The sequence below is a fragment of the Equus quagga genome, chromosome 18 (genome assembly GCF_021613505.1).
Source record: "Equus quagga isolate Etosha38 chromosome 18, UCLA_HA_Equagga_1.0, whole genome shotgun sequence".
NCBI lineage: Eukaryota > Metazoa > Chordata > Mammalia > Perissodactyla > Equidae > Equus > Equus quagga.
The window spans coordinates 29,447,592-29,466,704 of NC_060284.1; the positions used below are offsets into that span (position 1 = coordinate 29,447,592).

Here is a 19,113-nt window from a genome sequence, read left to right on the forward strand (position 1 = left end):
GGAAATAGGCAGTGGAGCTTACTAGGGGTGGGAAGAAGGCTAAGCCCATGTAGAGCATTCTGCCCAGCTTCCCCCTTCCTTGCTGCCTTTAAAGACAACCGCGCAAGACCTTTTCCTCCTCTTTTTAAGGGTTTTTACTACTAATCACTACAGCAGTGGTTCTTATCTGGAAATTGTATCAGAACGTGAAAGGTTGCGGTTATTTGTGTGTACGGAAGTAGGTTTGCTGATTCCAACGTACTCGCTAAGGAATTCCTGGTGTTACGAGGGAATAACGAACATGGGGAAATGAGAGTAACGGTTGCGTTCCAGGTTGGTAGTTCCAGACTCAGCTGGTGGAACTGGGTCTTTTTGGGCTTGGAATCTTGGTTCACCTTGAATGCCTTTGGAGTCACTGGTTATGCATCCCCTCTTGGGGTATTTATTCCCCAGAAAGCAGAGAGTGTCCCTGAGCACCCTGAACTTGCCATTTGATGTGGCGGTGATCAGTTTCTTTGCTTCCCTACTGGCCTGTAAGCATGTCCCCCATTTTGTACTCTGAGTCCCAGCACAGTGCCTGGGACCAGGTGGACACGTGACAGGTGGTGGATCAGCTGTTGGCTGAAGTGGAGGCTGAGTCAGCCTGGCTATGTTGTTTCTGGTGGCTCTGCCTCTGGGCGTCCTCCCGCTGGAGAAGGGCTCTCACAGCTGGTGGTTGAGAGGTGTACTTCAAACCTTTTCAGGTTTTTCTCTACTAAGAAAGCAACTTGACTGAAAGTTTACGGAGACTGTCTTGGGGGGAAAAAGTACAAACATCTTTGTATTCAGGAGGCCTCTGGCAGAGCTTTGGTGTGACAATTCTTGTGAATCAGAATGGGCTAATTATATTGTGAAGTTCCCGTCTAGACACTCTGCTTGTAAATTGCCACAGAAATATTTCCCGCTTCTGTTCTGGCTGCTCCTTTCTAGGGCAGTATCCCAGCCTTCTGCCAGCTACCAGCCACATGCAGAGGTGTGTGAGCTAGGCCCAATACTTTTCTGCTTTTTCTGTATACTCCTCTACTTAATAATCACCAGACTCACAAAGGCCCTTAATCTATGTCAGTGATGAGCATTGTTTGGTTTTATCCATTTTTATAATTTTCTTGCCTGATTCAATGCATAAACAGGGGCAGTTACTTCCTACCAGAAGCCTTGGTTTTCTGGGGAAATTTGTAAAAAATCCCTAGATTAGTCCTTGGTTTGGCATGACTGATGAGGCAAGCAGCTGCTTAATAAGAAGCAAAGCTGGAAGTAGAATAATTTAATTAGCTTCTGTCTGCTGAGCCTTTAATGGAAGCCACAACTTGCCTATATGGAACTTTTTAGTTTTAAAGGGAACGTTTTTGCAAAGTGAGACTCTCAATGGATACCCCAAAGACCCAGTTAACTGAAAGTAAGTCAATAGAAAATAGAAAATATCCATTATAACAAAGATTTGATAAGAACTAGCTTTTTTAAGAATGGGGAATCTCTTAATGGTGAATTGTTCTAGTACTTTTTTAATGTATTGGTTAAATTAATTCACAAAATGCATAATGTTTCATGATACCTACTATGTTTTATAGCATAACTTTTGGCAAGCATTCATGAAATAAATGCTTATTATATATGTTGAATTTTTTTCGAGGAAGATTAGCCCTGAGCTAACATCTGCTGCCAATCCTCCTCTTTTTGCTGAGGAAGACTGGCCCTGAGCTAACATCTGTGCCCATCTTCCTCTATTTCATATGTGGAACGCCTGCCACAGCATGGCTTGCCAAGCAGTGGGTAGGTCTGCACCCTGGCTCAAAACCGGTGAACCCTGGGCTACCGAAGCAGAACGTGTGACCTTAACCACTGCGCCACCAGGCCGGCCCCTGTATGTTGAATTTTAGCAAAAGTAAATGAGTAGCCCATGCCCAGAAGCCCTCCAGGACCAGCAGGGAACATACAGGCTTTTCTTCAGGCCAGACCACCCCCACATTTAAGATTAGACTCTCCGCTCTCTTTTGGTTGCTGGTTTCATTTTCTTCATTTACCTGCCTACCCTGCCTCCAGATCCCTATTTGCTTTAATCTTAGAAAAACATTTTCCCCTTTACGTGTCACTTAGCAAATTGTAATGATGTTTAATTTATGTTCAAAACTTACTTTTGTGTATTATTTGGTTAATATTAAACCTAGGCTAAAAGACCACAAATTAAATTTTTTAATACCCAATAAACACATGTTGAATTAAAAAAAAGTAAATGAGCAATAAAGTTAATGGAATCTTACAGAGAAGAATTGTAATATCAGTATTTTTACTGAGCGCACATACCAGAACCAAAGAATGAGGAAAGAATTCGTTACGGACACATGAATTTTGTCCGAAGGGGCCCTGTGGGAGATTGATTCCTATTATGCTGTCCTGGTTGGAAGGGAATCAAGTGGGGTTATTGCTCGTACAGTCAATGACTTGGCTTTTCTTTAGTGAATTGGCTTCAGTAGGTGATTTTATTTCTTCACATTAGGCAGCTGGAAATATGTATTGATTCATTTCCTTTTCATTTGAGGGTCAGCTTTAGCAAGGATGGAGCCATAGAGATGCCGTATTTGCTGGATATGAGCAAATGCTTTAGTGTCTTTTTTTGGTCTGAATGTTCCTAAGATTTTTAGAGCCAGGTAAAGTTCAGCTCAATAAGATAGAAAACTTACTTTCAATGTGTATATATGTACATAATAACTATTCTTTGTGCTAATTCTATCCTTAAAACCTGAAGATCTTTTATAAAAATCTTATATTTTAGAGATAAAAAGCCATGGAGAATTTTTGGTCTCAGCATATGTGTGATTGCAGAATATTTTTTTAAAGTTGAATACTAATTTAAGCAGCAATGGTGATATGATTCTTTTCCAAGACAGTATTGTTCTTCATAAGATTTCAATTTTGTTTTAAATGTTGTTTGTCCCATTGTACAATTAATTTTTAATTACATAATTATTTTTTGTTTTGCTGTAATGTTTATTATAGCAAATAATGTTTGCTGTAATGTTAGTTTTATTATGACTTTTGCCTTAGTTGTTTCCTAAAGATTATCTAACCAACTCTCATTTTATAGATGAGAAAATTGAGGCACAGAGACGTCAGGTGATTTGTCCTAAGTTTAATTAAAAATAGTATTACTAAAGGAAAACCTTCAGTTATAGTACTTGAAATTTCCTCTTAATATTAAACTCTAAGACTTAGATTTTGAGTATCACTATGTTAAATTTGTCTCCTGAAATTTATAATATTGAGATCTTTAATAGATTTTTCCCTCTTTTATTTTAAATACAAATATAAGATACACAACAAATAGCTGGTAAAGGCTTGAAATTCTCATAGTTTCTTTGTATTTATAGATTTGTGCTAAATTAAAATAAATTACTAAAACTACAACTACATGCTCTTTTAAAATTAAAGAAAATTTAATTTAGGTTTATCGTGAGCAATTTAAAGTAATTGATAGTCATCCTTTCTGTTAACAGGTGAAGAAATATGGATACCAACACCAAACTGGTCACCAGCATGACTTTCACGAGCTTTTTCACCTTTCAGCTTCTTTTCCACTTTATAAGTTATTGGTTTTCAGCACATGTTTCTTCAGGTTTTAATAGTCTCAGCTCCGGAAAGAAGATTGAATGGAACTCAAGGTAAAGTATATGAAAATGTAATTGATTAAAAAGAAAGCTAGTTTTATGAAATAAAGTTATTTAGAATATTTCCAATTCTTTCATTTAGGATCTAACAAAGTCTAAGGTCATATTTTTTATTTGACCTTAGGAATAAAAGGAAAGACAAGTAGATAGATCTCATACAAGAAAATTTTAAAAATTCTTATATTGAAAGATGTTAGGAAAAATTTACTTAACTTTCTGGGGAAGTATAGGAAGCTTAAGTAGACTCTTGCTGACTGGGGAATAGTAGTGTTTGCATTCTTCTCTGAAATATTCGTGATAACAAGCACATGTTCTTTGGAAGTGATAACAAAGTAAACATTAGTTGGGGCTGTGAGCGGCCTATATATAGTATTGGCCGGCTTAGCCAGAGACAGAGGGCAGTTAAATGCTACACACCAAAGAACATGGTGTATGGTTAGCACATCTGTGTCTTTTTATTTTATTTCTTTATTTATTTTATTGCAGTAACATTGGTTTATAACATCATATAAATTTCAGGTGTACATCAGTATATATTTCGATCTCTGTGTAGATTACATCATGTTCAACACCCAAAGACTAGTTACAATCCGTCACCGCACACATGTGCCTTATCACCTCTTTTGCCCTCCTCTCTCCTTGCTTCCCCTTTGGTAACCACCAATCCAATCTCTGTTTCTACATGTTTGTTTGTCGTTTTTATATTCTGCTTATGAGTGAGATCATATGGTGTTTGACTTTCTCCCTCTGACTTATTTCACTTAGCATAATACCCTCAAGGTCCCTCCATGTTGTCACAAATGGCCAGATTTCATCATTTCTTATGGCTGAGTAATATTCTGTTGTGTATATATACCACATCTCTTTATCCATTCACCCCTTGATGGGCACCTAGATTGCTTCCAAGTCTTGGCTATAGTGAATAATGCTGCAGTGAACTTAGGGGTGCATGTATCTTTATGCCTTCGTTCTTTGGATAAATACCCAGCAGAGTAGCTGGATCATATGGTAGATCTAGTCTTAATTTTTTGAGGAATCTCCATACTGTTTCCCATAGTGGCTGCACCAGTTTGCACTCTGACCATCAGCGTATGAGGGTTCCCTTCTCTCCACATTCTCTCTGATGCTTATTGTTTCCCATCTTCTTAATTCCAGCCATTCTGATGGGAGTGAGGTGATAGCTTATTGTAGTTTTGATTTGCATGTCCCTGATAGTTAATGATGTTGAACATCTTTTCATGTGCCTGTTGACCATCTGTATATCTTCTTTGGAGAAATGTCTGTTGAGATCTTTTGCCTATTTTAAAAGTGGGTGGTTAGTTTTTTTTGTTGTTGAGATGTATGAGTTCTTTGCATATTTTGGATATTAACCCCTTATCAGATATATGGTTTACAAATATCTTCTCCCAATTGTTAGGTTGTCTTTTCATTTCGTTGATGATTTCCTTTGCTGTGCAGAAGCTTTTTAGTTTGATGTAGTCCCATTTGTTTATTTTTTCTGTTGTTTCTCTTGCCCAGTAAGACATGGTACTTGAAAATATGCTGCTAAGACTAATGTCGAAGAGTGTACTGCCTATGTTTTCTTCTAGAGTTTAGTGGTTCCAGGTCTTACATTCAAGTCTTTAATCCATTTTGAATTAATTTTTGTGTATGGTGTAAGGTAGTGGTCTACTTTCATTCTTTTACATGTGGCTGTCCAGTTTTCCCAGCACCATTTGTTGAAGAGACTTTCCTGTCTCCATTGTATGTCTGTGGCTCCCTTGTCAAAAATTAGCTGTCCGTAGATGTGAGGGTTTATTTCTGGGCTCTCGATTCTGCTCCATTGATTTGTGCGTCTGTTTTTGTGTCAGTACCATGCTGTTTGGTAACTATAGTATATTTATACTATAGTATAAATTTATACTATATACATTTATATACTATAGTAGTATATTTTGAAATCAGTGAGTGTGATACCACCAGCTTTGTTCTTTTTTCTCAAGATTCCTTTGTCTATTTGGGGTCTTTTATTGTTCCATATAAATTTTAGGATTCTTCTGTTTCTGTGAAAAATGTCATTGGAACTTGATAGGGATTGCATTGAATCTGTAGATTGCTTTAGGCATTATGGACATTTTAATTATGTTAATTTTTCCAATCCAAGAGCACAGAATATCTTTCCATTTCTTTGTGTCTTCTTCAACTTCTTTCAACAATGTTTTATAGTTTTCGGTTTACAGATCTTTCACCTCTTTGGTCAAGTTTATTCCTAGATATTTTATTCTTTTTCTTGCACTTGTAAATGGGATTGTATTCTTAATTTATCTTTCTGCTATTTCGTTATTAATGTATAGAAATGCAACCGATTTTTGTACATTGATTTTGTATCCTGCAACTTTACCATATTCATTTATTTTTTCTAAAAGATTTTTAGTGGATTCTTTAGGGTTTTCTATATAGGAAATCATGTCATCTGCAAATAGTGACTGTTGTACTTCTTCTTTTCCAATTTAGATCTCCTTTATTTCTTTTTCTTGCCTGATTGCTCTGGCTAGGACTTCCAATACTATGTTAAGTAAGAGTGGTGAAAGTGGGCATCCTTGTCTGGTTCCTGTTCTTAGCGGGATAGTTTCAGTTTTTCCCCATTGAGAATGATATTAGCTATGGGCTTGTCATATATGGCCTGTATTATGTTGAGGTACTTTCCTTCTATACCTATTTTATTCAGAGTTCTTTTTATCATAAATGGATGCTGGATCTTGTCAAATGCTTTCCCTGCATCTATTGAGATGATCATGTGATTTTTATTCTTCATTTTGTTAATGTGGTGTCTCATGTTGATTGATTTGCAGATGTTGAACCATCCTTGTATCCCTGGAATAAATCCCACTTGATCATGACATATGATCTTTTTAATGTATTGTTGTATTCAATTTGCTAGTATTTTGTTGAGGAATTTTGCATCGATGTTCATCAGTGATATTGGCCTGTAATTTTCTATTTTTGTGTTGTCTTTGTCTGGTTTTGGTATCAGGTTAATGTTGGCTTCATAGAATGAGTTATGAAGTTTGCCCTCCTCTTCCAATTTCTTGGAAGAGTTTGAGAAGGATAGGTATTAACTGTGCCTCTCTTTTAATGAACTTTTCATTATAATTCAGAGCCCTCCAGAATCTATTGTTTTGTTATATAATTCTAAGGTAAAAATTGCTTTTTAGATTTTTTAAACAAAAGATAAATGGAAAATGAATAAGACATCTCAGGATATAGAAATCTGCTGGAGTTTTAATTAGTTGGTTTGCAGAGTTTTTTGGTGTGTAACTCATTAATCTCTGAGAAGGTTTCAAACTCACAGTAACTCTGATGACTACTTCACTTGGTTTAGAGCATTTCACGTGCCCAAACAGCTCTGTGCATTTGCGAATCTCAGTGAATTGGAGCAGCTATGGGAATACTTTTTGTTGTTATTAGCTTGAAGTTAATGCTAACTATAAAATGAATTCAGCAGGTCTCTAAAATTGCTATAATTATTTTTTATTGAAATTTTCTTTTAGAATTAAAGAACTTCTGCCAAAGTCTAAGTATTTATTTGAGAATGGTCATATTTGATCTGAAATGCCCTATGTTTGAGTTAGATTGTTTTGCAGGCATCCACTTTTATAACTCAGACCGTGAATAAGATTTTAGTTGTTTTCTTCTGCACCTTACACTGATTTGTCTGGTTCATACATGCTACAGCTCTTTTTACCCCAAAAGTGAGAATTATTTCTCCGTGTATTTTTTAAAAATAAGAGGTATAGTTGTCTTAAGAAGAGCACAAAGATATTGTTCAAATGTGGGATATAAAAGATACTAACCGTTATTTTGTAAAACCCTTTCTAACATGAAGATGGATAGAAGAGAGAAGGGAGAGACCAGAGGGTCTCTTCATTTTCTGTGACTGAATCTTGAACTATTTTCTTTTCCTTTTCACCATGTTAGGGTAGGTAAAGGCATTTGAATCTTGGAGAGCTGCAAGCCAAAGAAAGATAGAAGCATAGGTGACAATGAAATGAAATGATAAAATTGAAAAATACTTTGCATTATTCAGTCTATCACTGCCATTCTACGACGCATGGAACCACCATTTGGGAAACTGAGTTCCCATTTGAATAAGGAGTCTGGGAGTATATAAAATGTATTACACTATTCAAATGGTGTTCTCTCTTTTTCTCTCTCTCTCTTGAATTTACTCCTGTTTCCCACTCCACCTTCGTTTACGTGGGACTTAAATTGTGAGGTGGAGAGTGCAAAGAAGGAAAAAAATTGGCTGCTTTTAGAGAAAGTATGCATATATGTCTTGAAATCAGATGTCCAGTCCTGAAACATATCATTACAACACGCAGAATTTTTCATAGTAATCAGGAAAGAGTTTCTGAAGAATGAGTGGTCTAAGCTATCTAGTAGAAGAAGGACAGGAGGGATAAAAACTCACCACAGAATTTTTACCTGAGAGATAAGAGTTTAGTTAATTATAAGTGAGAAATTGCTGTACTTAACTGTTGCTTTTTCTGAAAACATACATACTTATAGATACCATTTATATTGCATAAGTAAAAAAATGTTCTTGTATCCATTTGTTTTCCTATGATATAGAAAGTCCTACTGTGTTGAAATACTCCTGCTTTTTAAATCTACTTCTCTAAAATTGAACTCTGTCTGAGCTGTATAATTTCTATTGGTAATACTCATGCTACTTGTGAATGATTGTCAGTAACTTTAAATTGCTATTCTAAAATGGTGATTATTTCCTAAAAAAAAAAGCTACCTTTTTATAAGCATAGACATTTCTTTTTAACCCTCTTTGAAAAAAGATTTGAAATATTTTATCTTGGGAACATCTTGATTTTTTTTTTTAGATACTAAGGAATCAATATTTTGCTTTGCCAGGAATCTGATTTTAAAGAATGAAATGTGAAATTTTTAATAACAGAAGTTTCTGACTGTGTAGACTTTTAATATAGAACAGTATGAAGGCACGGGGTGTTTGCTTCTCCTGTTCATTATAGTGGGAGCTATTTGATACAAGTAAGATTTAACTTTCGTTCATGAATTATATGCTGTTGCCATCAGCTGAGGGCTTGTAATTTTTCCCACTTACCATATAACATCTCAACAGAGAAGGAAATTTGAGGCCTGAGTATCAGGAATAAAAAATTAGATTTTTTCCAAGAGGAAACTTTTTGATGTAAGATTACTAAACACTAAAACAGCTTAGTGAGAGGTTATATTTTTTCCTTTCCATAGTTTTTGAATAGCAACAGAAAACTAGTCACATGGTTATTTAGATGGAGTGTTTTATTTGACATCCAGGAACTTACATTTTTATCCTGCTGTGTTCAAATGAAATACAGGTGGCCTTGGCATGAAAATTCCAGACTTATAAACCAGATAAATTGGATTAATTATTCACACTTGAAAATGATCCTTTGGTATTATGAAGTGTTCTTTGTCACTGCCTTTAGATTAGTGAGAATCTTTGAGCATTTAAAATATGATTTGATTTAACATGATATATCTATTTAGGACCACATCATTTGTTAAATCCAGTATATTGATTTTTCAATAAGATCTTTTACAAGAAATCTTTTTGTAGATTTAAAAGATTGTAAATCTTTTACAATAAGATTTTCTAATATCAGGCTTCATATTGGTTGATGTATTTCACTAACTTTCAAAGATGTGGGGTCATATTGTAGTGAGAAGTTCTTTGCACCCTATTAATTTCTAAAGAGAAAACTTTGCTATACCTTTCATCCTTTATTCTAATGAAGAGAAAAGAAACTTCATTACTTGTAAACTTTTTAATTGTGTAAATAAATATACAGTATCCTGTATACAGTTCTTTAAGTAACATATAGAGCTTGGATATTGGTTGAATCATTAAATTATTTGCAAAATATGTTCCTAGAAACTGAAGTTTTTCATCTAAACTTTATTTCTTCTCTGAAAGAAAATTCGATCTGGATCTTGTGAACATTTTGCTTTCACTTGGGTGTTTCTTTTAAAAATAGGTTTTATGTACAAATTCATGGTCCTGAGTTTTTCTGTTTAGAAGTGCTTTCATAATAATGATAGAGACTAATAATAGCTGCCCTACCTTTCTCACAGATTTGTTACACGAAGCAAGTGCAATAATGCATGTGAATGTGCATTTAAAACTGAAATCTCCAAAGTAATAAATATTTATTTTGTGATTCATTTGAATTCTGTTTCAAGGATGTGGAGTTGCTTAAGGCCAGTAAGTCATTCCTAACTGGAGAAGGAGACTAATCCCGCAGTGATGCTGTTGCAAGTGGAGCTTCAACCTGGGTGCAGGGCTTACCAGTTGCCATCCGTCTGTACAAACGTCTATCAGCTGCATCATCAGATATGCTTCTGCTTTACAACTTTTAACCAATAAGTGACTCACCAGTTTTCTAGCAGGAAATTGTAGACCTGGGTGTCCTTCTTGTTATTAATTGCAAAGTCAAGTGTGGCCCTTGCATTTCTAAATGGCAATCTTAGGTACTCCATTCTTGTATTTAAATGCTTCCAGATTTAACTTCTTCAGAAGGTTAAATGTCTTGTCAGAATTAAAGTTTATTGCAAAGAATCTAAAATCTGTGTGTATTTTCTTTCATTTCAGGGTAGTATCTACATGCCATTCTTTGGTGGTTGGGATTTTTGGCCTGTACATTTTCTTGTTTGATGAGGCTACTATCGCTGATCCACTTTGGTAAGCTGTTTCTTTCCAATGTCATCAATTTGATTTATGTTTTGATATTAATTATTAATGAGAACATCTCTTTAAAAGCTAAAACATATTGATGGTATATGGTTTATTAAAATGCTTATGTTCAGACTTATTTCAGCAAGGTGCATTAAGACGATTTATTTTCATTTGAATACAAATAATGAGGGCCATTTTACCTTAGTATTGCAGTTATTATCCAAAACAGAGAGAATATGATGATGATGTAAACATTTATACCATGTTAACGAAGAAAACCAAGTTATTATAACCACTGTTCAGAGCAAAAGTGAGTTATTACTGAGATAGGAGTCAACTTGGATAATATCTACTTAAGACTTAGTCTTCAAATTTATGTTTGACCCATCATTCCATATCAAAGATATGAAAATGAGAATAATAGGTGTCCATGTGAGAGGAATTTAGTACCACATGACAAAATTTGAAGCACTAATAATAACTGTGTTCAGCAATAATATGGTAATTTGTAAAAGGGTTCTTTTTGAAACATTTAAATGACAGAAATTTTGCAAACTATATTTCCTGGAATTATGCGAAAAGGCTTAGTTCAGCTTAGTTTGAGAGATGAGGTCTGTTTTGAGAAAGCACTACACAGCAACGTGGTAGACATGGGCTCTGGGGGATGTGAGGCCATTTAACCGGGCCTTTTAACCATTTGTTTAACTGCAACGATGTTGTGTTTTGTTCATAAATACGGAATTATGCCCATCAGAATTATCTAATATTGATAAATTTTCATTGGGAAGATATTTTTCAGAGTGAATCAATTTAGTGAATTTAATTCCTTGACCAAGTTTCTATGTAATCTACCTAAACAATTTCTAGTGTTTTCTTTTCTTTTTAATTTTAATTTTACTAACATGATTGTCAACAGAACCTCTTCTTCTGGGAAGTAAATTTCACAGCAAAGATATGATTAATTGATGAATTTTTATCCATGTCAAACTTTTACCTACTATAATTTTTGATATTTTTGTATTTTCTTTTATGCCATAATTTATTCCAGGTCCAACTCTCCTGGGTCATATTTGCAGATCAAAACTTATAAAGAATGCATGACTTCTGCTGAATCTTTCCAGTTTAGCTGTTATCAGTTTTATTTTGTGTTTGTTTTATCAGTAGTTCACATTATAAATCAGATAAAGGACTGTTAATTTATATTTGTTTCTTGGAGCAAAGAGCACTAGTCAGCAAAAGAGTAGGGGTGAAAACAGGGTGAAACTATCCTGTTCCCACCATTTCCTAATTGTGTGATGAGAGGCAAATCCCTCTAGTCCTCAGTAAAGTGATGAGGATGATAGTATGTGACCTTGAATTCAGAGGTGGGCTAGATGATTTCCTGAGGTGTTTTAATCTCTCATTCACAATAAGTAATCAAAAAAAAAAATCAGCATCTAGAATTCCATTTGAATTCTATTGCAAACAAATCATAAGAGAATACATTTATAAAAAGTTGTCTTTTGGTGAAATTATTTTCATGAAACTTTTACCTAATATAAGAAAGTAGGATTATTTGTGCAATTAGAATTATTATCATAGCTAACACGGTACCTTGTGCAAATGACAATTTGCCATTTGAGAATCTACAGAAAGCATTTTCATTTATTTAAATCTCACTAGAAAAAAAAAGTAGCTGTCATTTAAACCTGTGTGCTGAAAAAAGGAACTTTGTTTTTTGTTTAAAATATTTATAGGGGTGATCCATCGCTTGTGAAAGTGAATATTGCTATTGCTTCAGGCTACCTCATTTCTGGTATGTGATATGTTGTTCACTGTCTGTTTCTTTTTAAACTACTCATGGAATTATGCAAGGAATACATAGTCTTTGCTTTTGGTTTATTTATTTGAGAAGTAGCTGTTAGGACCCATACGAAGGAAGAAATATCTGCTGTAATGGTAGAACCTTCTGAAACGTTTTTCCTGTTGGCTCTCTGGTTCTCGTTGAAGGTCAGAGCTGTAGAGTGGAGCCTCAGGCTTGAACATTTTTTTTGTGAGTGATGGTCCCTTTTTGTCCCAAAGAATCTCTCAGGTGGAATTACTGGGAAGCTAATGAACTTTAAATGTGTTCCCAGGGTCATAGTTTTGTATTGTTTTGGTAAAATTTGCAAAAGTAAGCTGTTTTAGCCATAATCACTTAAGATCATGGACTCTTCCTATCTGCATTTCCCTCTGGCATATTTCCCCTCATGGGGGATGAAGTTGAGATGGCCTTTTATACAAGGAGACAAAGGGGAAGTTAAGTTGAGAATATGCCGTTTTAACTGCTTTTTGAAAAGACATTTTGGACTGTCTCAATAAAATGAGAGAAATAACAGATCCTTGATTTGGACATTTATAGAGGGAACCCTATTTTGTAATTTTCAAATTTAATGAATAGCTGAAAGAAAATCCAAATCAAAATAATGGAATAAGAAACAAAAGTGATAAAGATGAGTGATGGGTTCAATAGAAAATTTTCTCCCATCAGTAAGTGGACTGTAAAAAGAAATTAGATTATACCAAAACACAGTGATTCATTAAGAGGAAGAGATAAATTTTGAATAAAATTAATGAATAGGCTATTGGATTATTTGGCCCAATTAAAGAAAGAGAGAATCATGTGAACACCATGGAAAAAGATTTGTGCGTTTGGCACAAAATGCTGTCATTGACAAGGATAACACAAAATTTACAATATACCTCATGCATTGGTTAATGAGTATTGTCAATTCGGAGAGTAGTCACTACCCAGGAAATCTTGTGTGACAGAAACTTAAAGGTTTCCTCAGATTAGATCACAATACAAAACATTTAAAAACAAGAGATATGAACTGAAACAAGCTTTTCTAAACCAAGCTGAACTAAAAATGAATTATTTTTATTGTCTCTGTAGAAAATATTACAAGATCGTTTTCATGTAAATTGGTGACCAAAGAGTTCACAGCCAAAATATGTAGGGAAGATGTGGGCAGAGAGGTGTAGCAGGCAGTTAATGACTAATGTTTTCTTTTCTTGATTTTCATATTTGTGGTATTTATTTTCTCTTTAGAATTTGTAATTTGATGGTTTCTTTTCTCTTTATAAATATTCATATCTAATTTTGTATTAGTAATTTTTATTTTCTTAAAAGAAGGGCGCCATATTATATAAGCTCTGACCCCGCAAAACCTGAATCCTCCCAGGTCTCCATCCGTGATAGTGATTGGTTTCCGTGTCTAAATTTCATGTTTAACTATTTGGTAAAGAAAATAGCTGTTAACGTTTTGAGAAGTTTCTGTTTTATTAGAGGAAGCTAATTATTTTCCAAATCATGGTGTTTAGATTCAGGACCTTTTAAGAAAATTGATGCCTTGACCCCTTTATTTGTATATCTTTTTTATGGTCATAGTTCTTGGTGGTTTTGCTATTTTGAATTAATATTTAATTGCATCCTTTGTTAATTTTTAAATAATTTTTGTTAAATTTGTATTATAAGTGAGTTGGTCATGTTGTAGCTTTTCTGCCACCATCTTATCTGTTTGAATTATTGTAATGATGAAAATCAGTAATTTTAGCTTATTTTAAAATTATTTTTGTTCAATAATATTTCCATTTTATTTAACCCTGGAAACAAGTTGTTCATTTATACTTTCAACAAATATATCACATACCTATATACCAGGCTCTGTGCTAGACACCCACACTTGGTCATCATCCGGGAGGAGTCACAGTAGAGTGGGGCAGACAGTTATATGGAAGCAGATACCTTACGATAAAGTGGGTGATTGGACTGCTGAGGTATGAACAAAGTGCTGTGGGCTCGAGTGGACTGTGATGAGTTGTCAGGAGAAGGAGTTAAAAACACTTGAAAAACAACGCAGCTTTCTTCCTATAGAATATCTTACCTTATTTTTCCTTCTTACAGATTTGTTGATTCTCATTTTGTATTGGAAAGTGATTGGTGACAAATATTTTGTAATTCACCATTGCGCAGCGCTGTATGCATACTTCTTTATACTGGTGAGTGCCAGGATTTACAATAGCCTAACAAGCAGACAAGAATGGGAATAGTGACTTAAGTGTGAACGTAAATCTAACCCTACAGTTCTTAGTTTATAAAGGCCAACTCCAGTTGCATTCAGGGATCACTCTGGTGATATCTTCTTTATGAAGAAAAGTAATAACTTTACTTGTGTGCCTGTATTAGTGTGTCTGTCTGGCTTTGTAAACTTTGAGAAAGGCAGGTTGACCCCAATTTCTTGAATTTTCACTTAAAACCTTTAGGATCATGTAGTATTGTTATTTGTGTCTTTCTAGATGCATTTATGATTTAACAGCCAGCGGTAGGTATAGATTCCTGTATAACCAGCTAAAATCTTTCTTTTCTGTTTAGTTGCATGTGTAATTACATGTACATGCATAATTACATTTAAGTAGGCTGGAGCAGTGAGAGAGTCTTGCTCTGAGACTTCATCAGAATTCCAAGACTCAGCTGATAGAGGATACAGCAAATCTCAGGCAGTAGTGCATATTAAATTTTATATCTAAAATTATTTCTCTACATTATACATCTGTAAATTAGCAACTTTATGTCCTTTGCATATTTGTTAGGTTTCTCCACAATCAATTATTTTTCAACTTAGATATACCAACAAGCCCAAGATAGATATTTGGAAATAATAGATATATGTAAACAAGAATAGTATACTAGAATAGTATAAATTTTATATGTAAATGTTTTCTCTGTATTAAAACTTAAATGTAACCGCTGGTTTTTTTTTTCTTATTTGGTATTACTAAAATCCTTGTATTACTGGACATTTGTGAGTATTTTTTGCAGGGCTTTTAAAAATTCATACAAATGTGTATTAATAATATTTTCCTATTTTTCTTTATATTGACCCACACAAAGATAGCTGGTGAATAAGAGGTCGATTTGGCATTATTTCTGCAAGAGTTAGATATATTAATGCATCTCTCTATATCCCTCATTTGAAGTCGTAAATATAAATAATTAATATAAATGTTTTAAAAATTTGTGCTGGTTTTAATGTTATAAATAAGTGCTTATGTGTCCCAAAAGGTATCCATAATCACTTAATTTTTCTGAAGCAATAGGTTATTTTTACTGGCATACCTACTATTTATTTCTGTCCTCTTTTTTAGATTTTAGTAGATTATAGGTAGTTATAAAATATAGACTTCTACCTTTTACAGATCTTAGATATTTGGTATACAAGCACTTTGTTTCCTAAACACTTTCGCTAAGAAGATGTGGAAACTCACTAACAAAATACTGGTTAACTCTGGGGAGAATGCGTGTGGGTACCCATGTGAGTGAATATCATGCTGCAGTTTAGAACTGTGTTCTCTGAACATGAGTCAGAATCACTGTGCTGTGAATAGAATATAAGCTGATGAAAGATAGCAGGTCGCTTACATGCATTTGTAAATGTGAATACTGTGAGCTGCTCTCTTGGCCACTGAAATCTCAGGCTTGGCAAGTGGCTGGCTGTGCATGGGTTGGCAAGTTGAATATTTAATTATGTGGGATGAATACTATTTTTTCTTTGGACTTTTATGCCTTTTAAAAAAATCAATAAAGTGCATTGTGGATTTTTTAAAAAGAAATTAACTCTTGTTTTATTAAGTAAAGTTGATAAGAAAATCAGTTGCAATTTTTCCAAAGATGGTTGCTTTTTTGATATGTCTTCCTATGTTCTGTTGTATGAAATAAAGGAATGATATGAAATAAATTTATCTTTAATTAGTGAATCTATTCATAAGGAAACAAAATAGAAAAAAATTGTATGAAATAATAAATGTTTATAGTTGTAGAGGTTCTATGTCATTTACAGATCTTACATTTACTGTTTGTATGAGACTTTTTTTTCCATGCAGTGAATTCCCAGGTCACTTTGTGCATTTTAAGTAAGGATAACAAAATAATAATAATAACAACTCATTATTATCATGCTGTATACATTTTCATGAAATTCTTATGAGTTTTATAAGGAGAACTGGTATTTGGAAAGCTCTTTGGCTTAATAGTTATGCAACCATTTAAGCTGTTTGTAGTAAGCTTTTTTCTTAAAATATTGTCTAACTGGAACAAAATAAAACTTAAAGTGAAGAAAAGACGTGAGTTACCTGTAGGTTTTAAATGTATACCTACTGAATAGTTGAAAAGTAAGATTCTTTTGAATTTAGGGTATTATAGGTCATATATAGGTTATATAATGTCTTGATCCACTATTGTTTTACCTCTCCCTAATATATTTACTGGAATTTAAAAATTCTCCGGTGGAGTAATCTAGGACTTAAGAAGTTCTGTCTTCTGTCTGTGTAGGAGGGTAAGAATCCTGCAGTTTTTTTTCCTGATATTCAGCTTTCACCCCTTCGGCAACAGGATACTAATTATCGTACTAATTATGACAGGCTAATTTCTTACCATAAAGGAAGTGAACACATTCGTGCTTTAATGTCCTATTTTTAAGGGTAAACCCCCATGTTTTGTATTCCCTTTCTGACTTCTTGGGTGACCTTAGTTTTCTTCTGTGTTCCCTGTGAATCAGCTCTTCTCCCCAGTCAAACCACTCCTTTAGAGAGTGAGTTCCAGTACATTTGGAAGAGTAGATACATCCTTTCCCAGCTCCTCTGCGTTATTACACTGCCTTAGAATCTACTCATTAAACCATTCTGCTGCAGTTTAGGGAGAAAATTCCTTTCAGATGCCTCTCGTTGCCTTTATCTCAGGGTATTAAGTGCAGTGTGCCTCCTCGAGGGTGAGAATTTCCGTTTTTTTGTTTAATGTTTTACCCCAGTATCTACATTTTAAAAACATTTACAAGCAAATTTGTATGAAGTGGTATTGGAAGGAAAGATTTGTTGTTATGTCAGATACAGTAAAGTTGTAATTTATACCAGGAGATAAGAATTAGAAAACTATTTGTCTTCTGTGTTTCATCTAAGAAAAATTTCCACAGTACCAGGAAATAAAGGCCATGACTCACTAACATTTTATCATTAACAATGTTAAAAAAGAGAAGCTCCTGTTTTAAAATGATTTTAATAGTGTTGCCTATTCTCACCTAAATAATGTATTTCCTCCTTTTCTCCCATTAAGATAGACTTAAAGAAAAATGTTAGATAACTATAGTAGCTGTTGTAGCAACATTTCAAAAGATAAAATGTCAAGAATTAACACTTCTGTTGACTAGGTAGGTATTAAAAATAGCCACCTAATATAGTATACTATAGCATGATTCAATAGTAAGGTCTGTGTGATTTCTATTCCCCAGTAAATTTACATACAATGAAACATGTTAAATATTTACATCAAAGAAAAATATTCTAAAAATTTGAATAACATGTTAAATAGTTTTTTTTCCTACTGAAATAAAAGATTGTCAGTTTTCTTATACAGTAATGAGTAATAGGCTGTCAGAAATGTCTTGGAAATTGTTTTGTTAGTATTTCTATAGCTCTGTTATACAAATCTATAAAAAAGCACAATCATACAGTTAGTTTATAACTCTTACTACTAATTGAGGGATTAGCCATGGTAAAAATGTTAAGTGGTCACTTTAAAAAAATATATGTGTCTGTATAAAGATATATATATATGTATACGTATGTATGCTTTTGGTTTTGAAATTTGTTTTACTATTTCATTTTTGATACAGAATACCTGATGTGACCATTCCCCATGTTTCACGAACCTAACAAAGCTCCCCTAAGGCCTTCTACTCGGGGGGTTTTGGTTCAGGGCGAGTTCAAGACTAGTTCCTCCTCCTTTGTCCTGTGCTTACTGCTTCATGCTCTTTTGTGGGCACAGGGCATCCTCTCAGATTCACGTAGTGAGATGATTTTAGTAGAGCTGTCTCCCTTTCTTTCTCTAAGCTGGCTTGATTTTTGAAACCTATTTTCCTTTCAATACCAGGAAAGAAAACAGTTTATAAGTTGGACTTGGTGTATGACGATAAAATAGATGTTAGCCTAGAGAACTGCTGTGTCTACCCTAGTCAATATTTTGTTCTTAGTTTGATTTTTAAAAAAGTGATCTTATTGTATGATTCTCCTTATGTGAGGTACTTACTGTCAACGAAAATAATCCATAACCAATCTATAAATGAAAATTTGGGTGAGTTTATTCTGAGCTTAAATCTTAGGATTATAACCCGGAAGAGTCTTTCCACAAAGGAACAGAGCACTCCAAAGAAGTGGGGGTACACAGGGTGGTTATATACCCTCAAAGAAGGTGTTTCACATATGATTGAAATGTCCCTCCCACAATAGTCACAAGATTGCCCTGTGCACAGCACTTGATGGACACAGCAGGTAGTGGGTCTGCTGTCTTGCTGGGCGTAGCAGGAGGCAAGTCTGTTGTCTCCAGCTGGGCGGTCACAGGTGAGCGCAGCAATCAGCTTCTAGCCTAAGGAAAGACGCTTAATCCTTAAGGAGACGCCAAGTTGGGAGGGGGAGGGAAGTTGCACCTTTATCTCAAGGGCCTTTTGCTCTTGCCATAGGGAATCTCTAAAGCAGATATGCAATGCCTGCTCAACGGCCTCGGTCAGGCCCTTTTGGAAAGACAAGGTCAGGCTGAATTAGGTTTATACCAAATGGCTTCCTCATATTCTCCAATATATCCTATTACTTGCCATTTTTATTCGTCATTACAATAGTCAAGATCCTAGAGACAGACAA

General features: G+C 34.4%; 1 protein-coding gene across 9 annotated transcripts in view; it reads left to right on the plus strand.

Annotated features, from left to right (window-relative positions):
• Window positions 1-19,113, plus strand: part of TLCD4 (TLC domain containing 4) — a 99,119-nt gene that overhangs the window by 48,915 nt on the left and 31,091 nt on the right. For all 9 annotated transcript variants that reach the window (XM_046645579.1, XM_046645577.1, XM_046645576.1 and 6 more), the window contains 4 exons: window positions 3,510-3,674; window positions 10,324-10,413; window positions 12,144-12,202; window positions 14,333-14,427. In XM_046645579.1, the coding sequence (XP_046501535.1) occupies window positions 3,520-3,674; window positions 10,324-10,413; window positions 12,144-12,202; window positions 14,333-14,427 (399 nt within the window). In that variant the 5' untranslated portion in view covers window positions 3,510-3,519. The remainder of the gene's footprint in view (window positions 1-3,509; window positions 3,675-10,323; window positions 10,414-12,143; window positions 12,203-14,332; window positions 14,428-19,113) is intronic.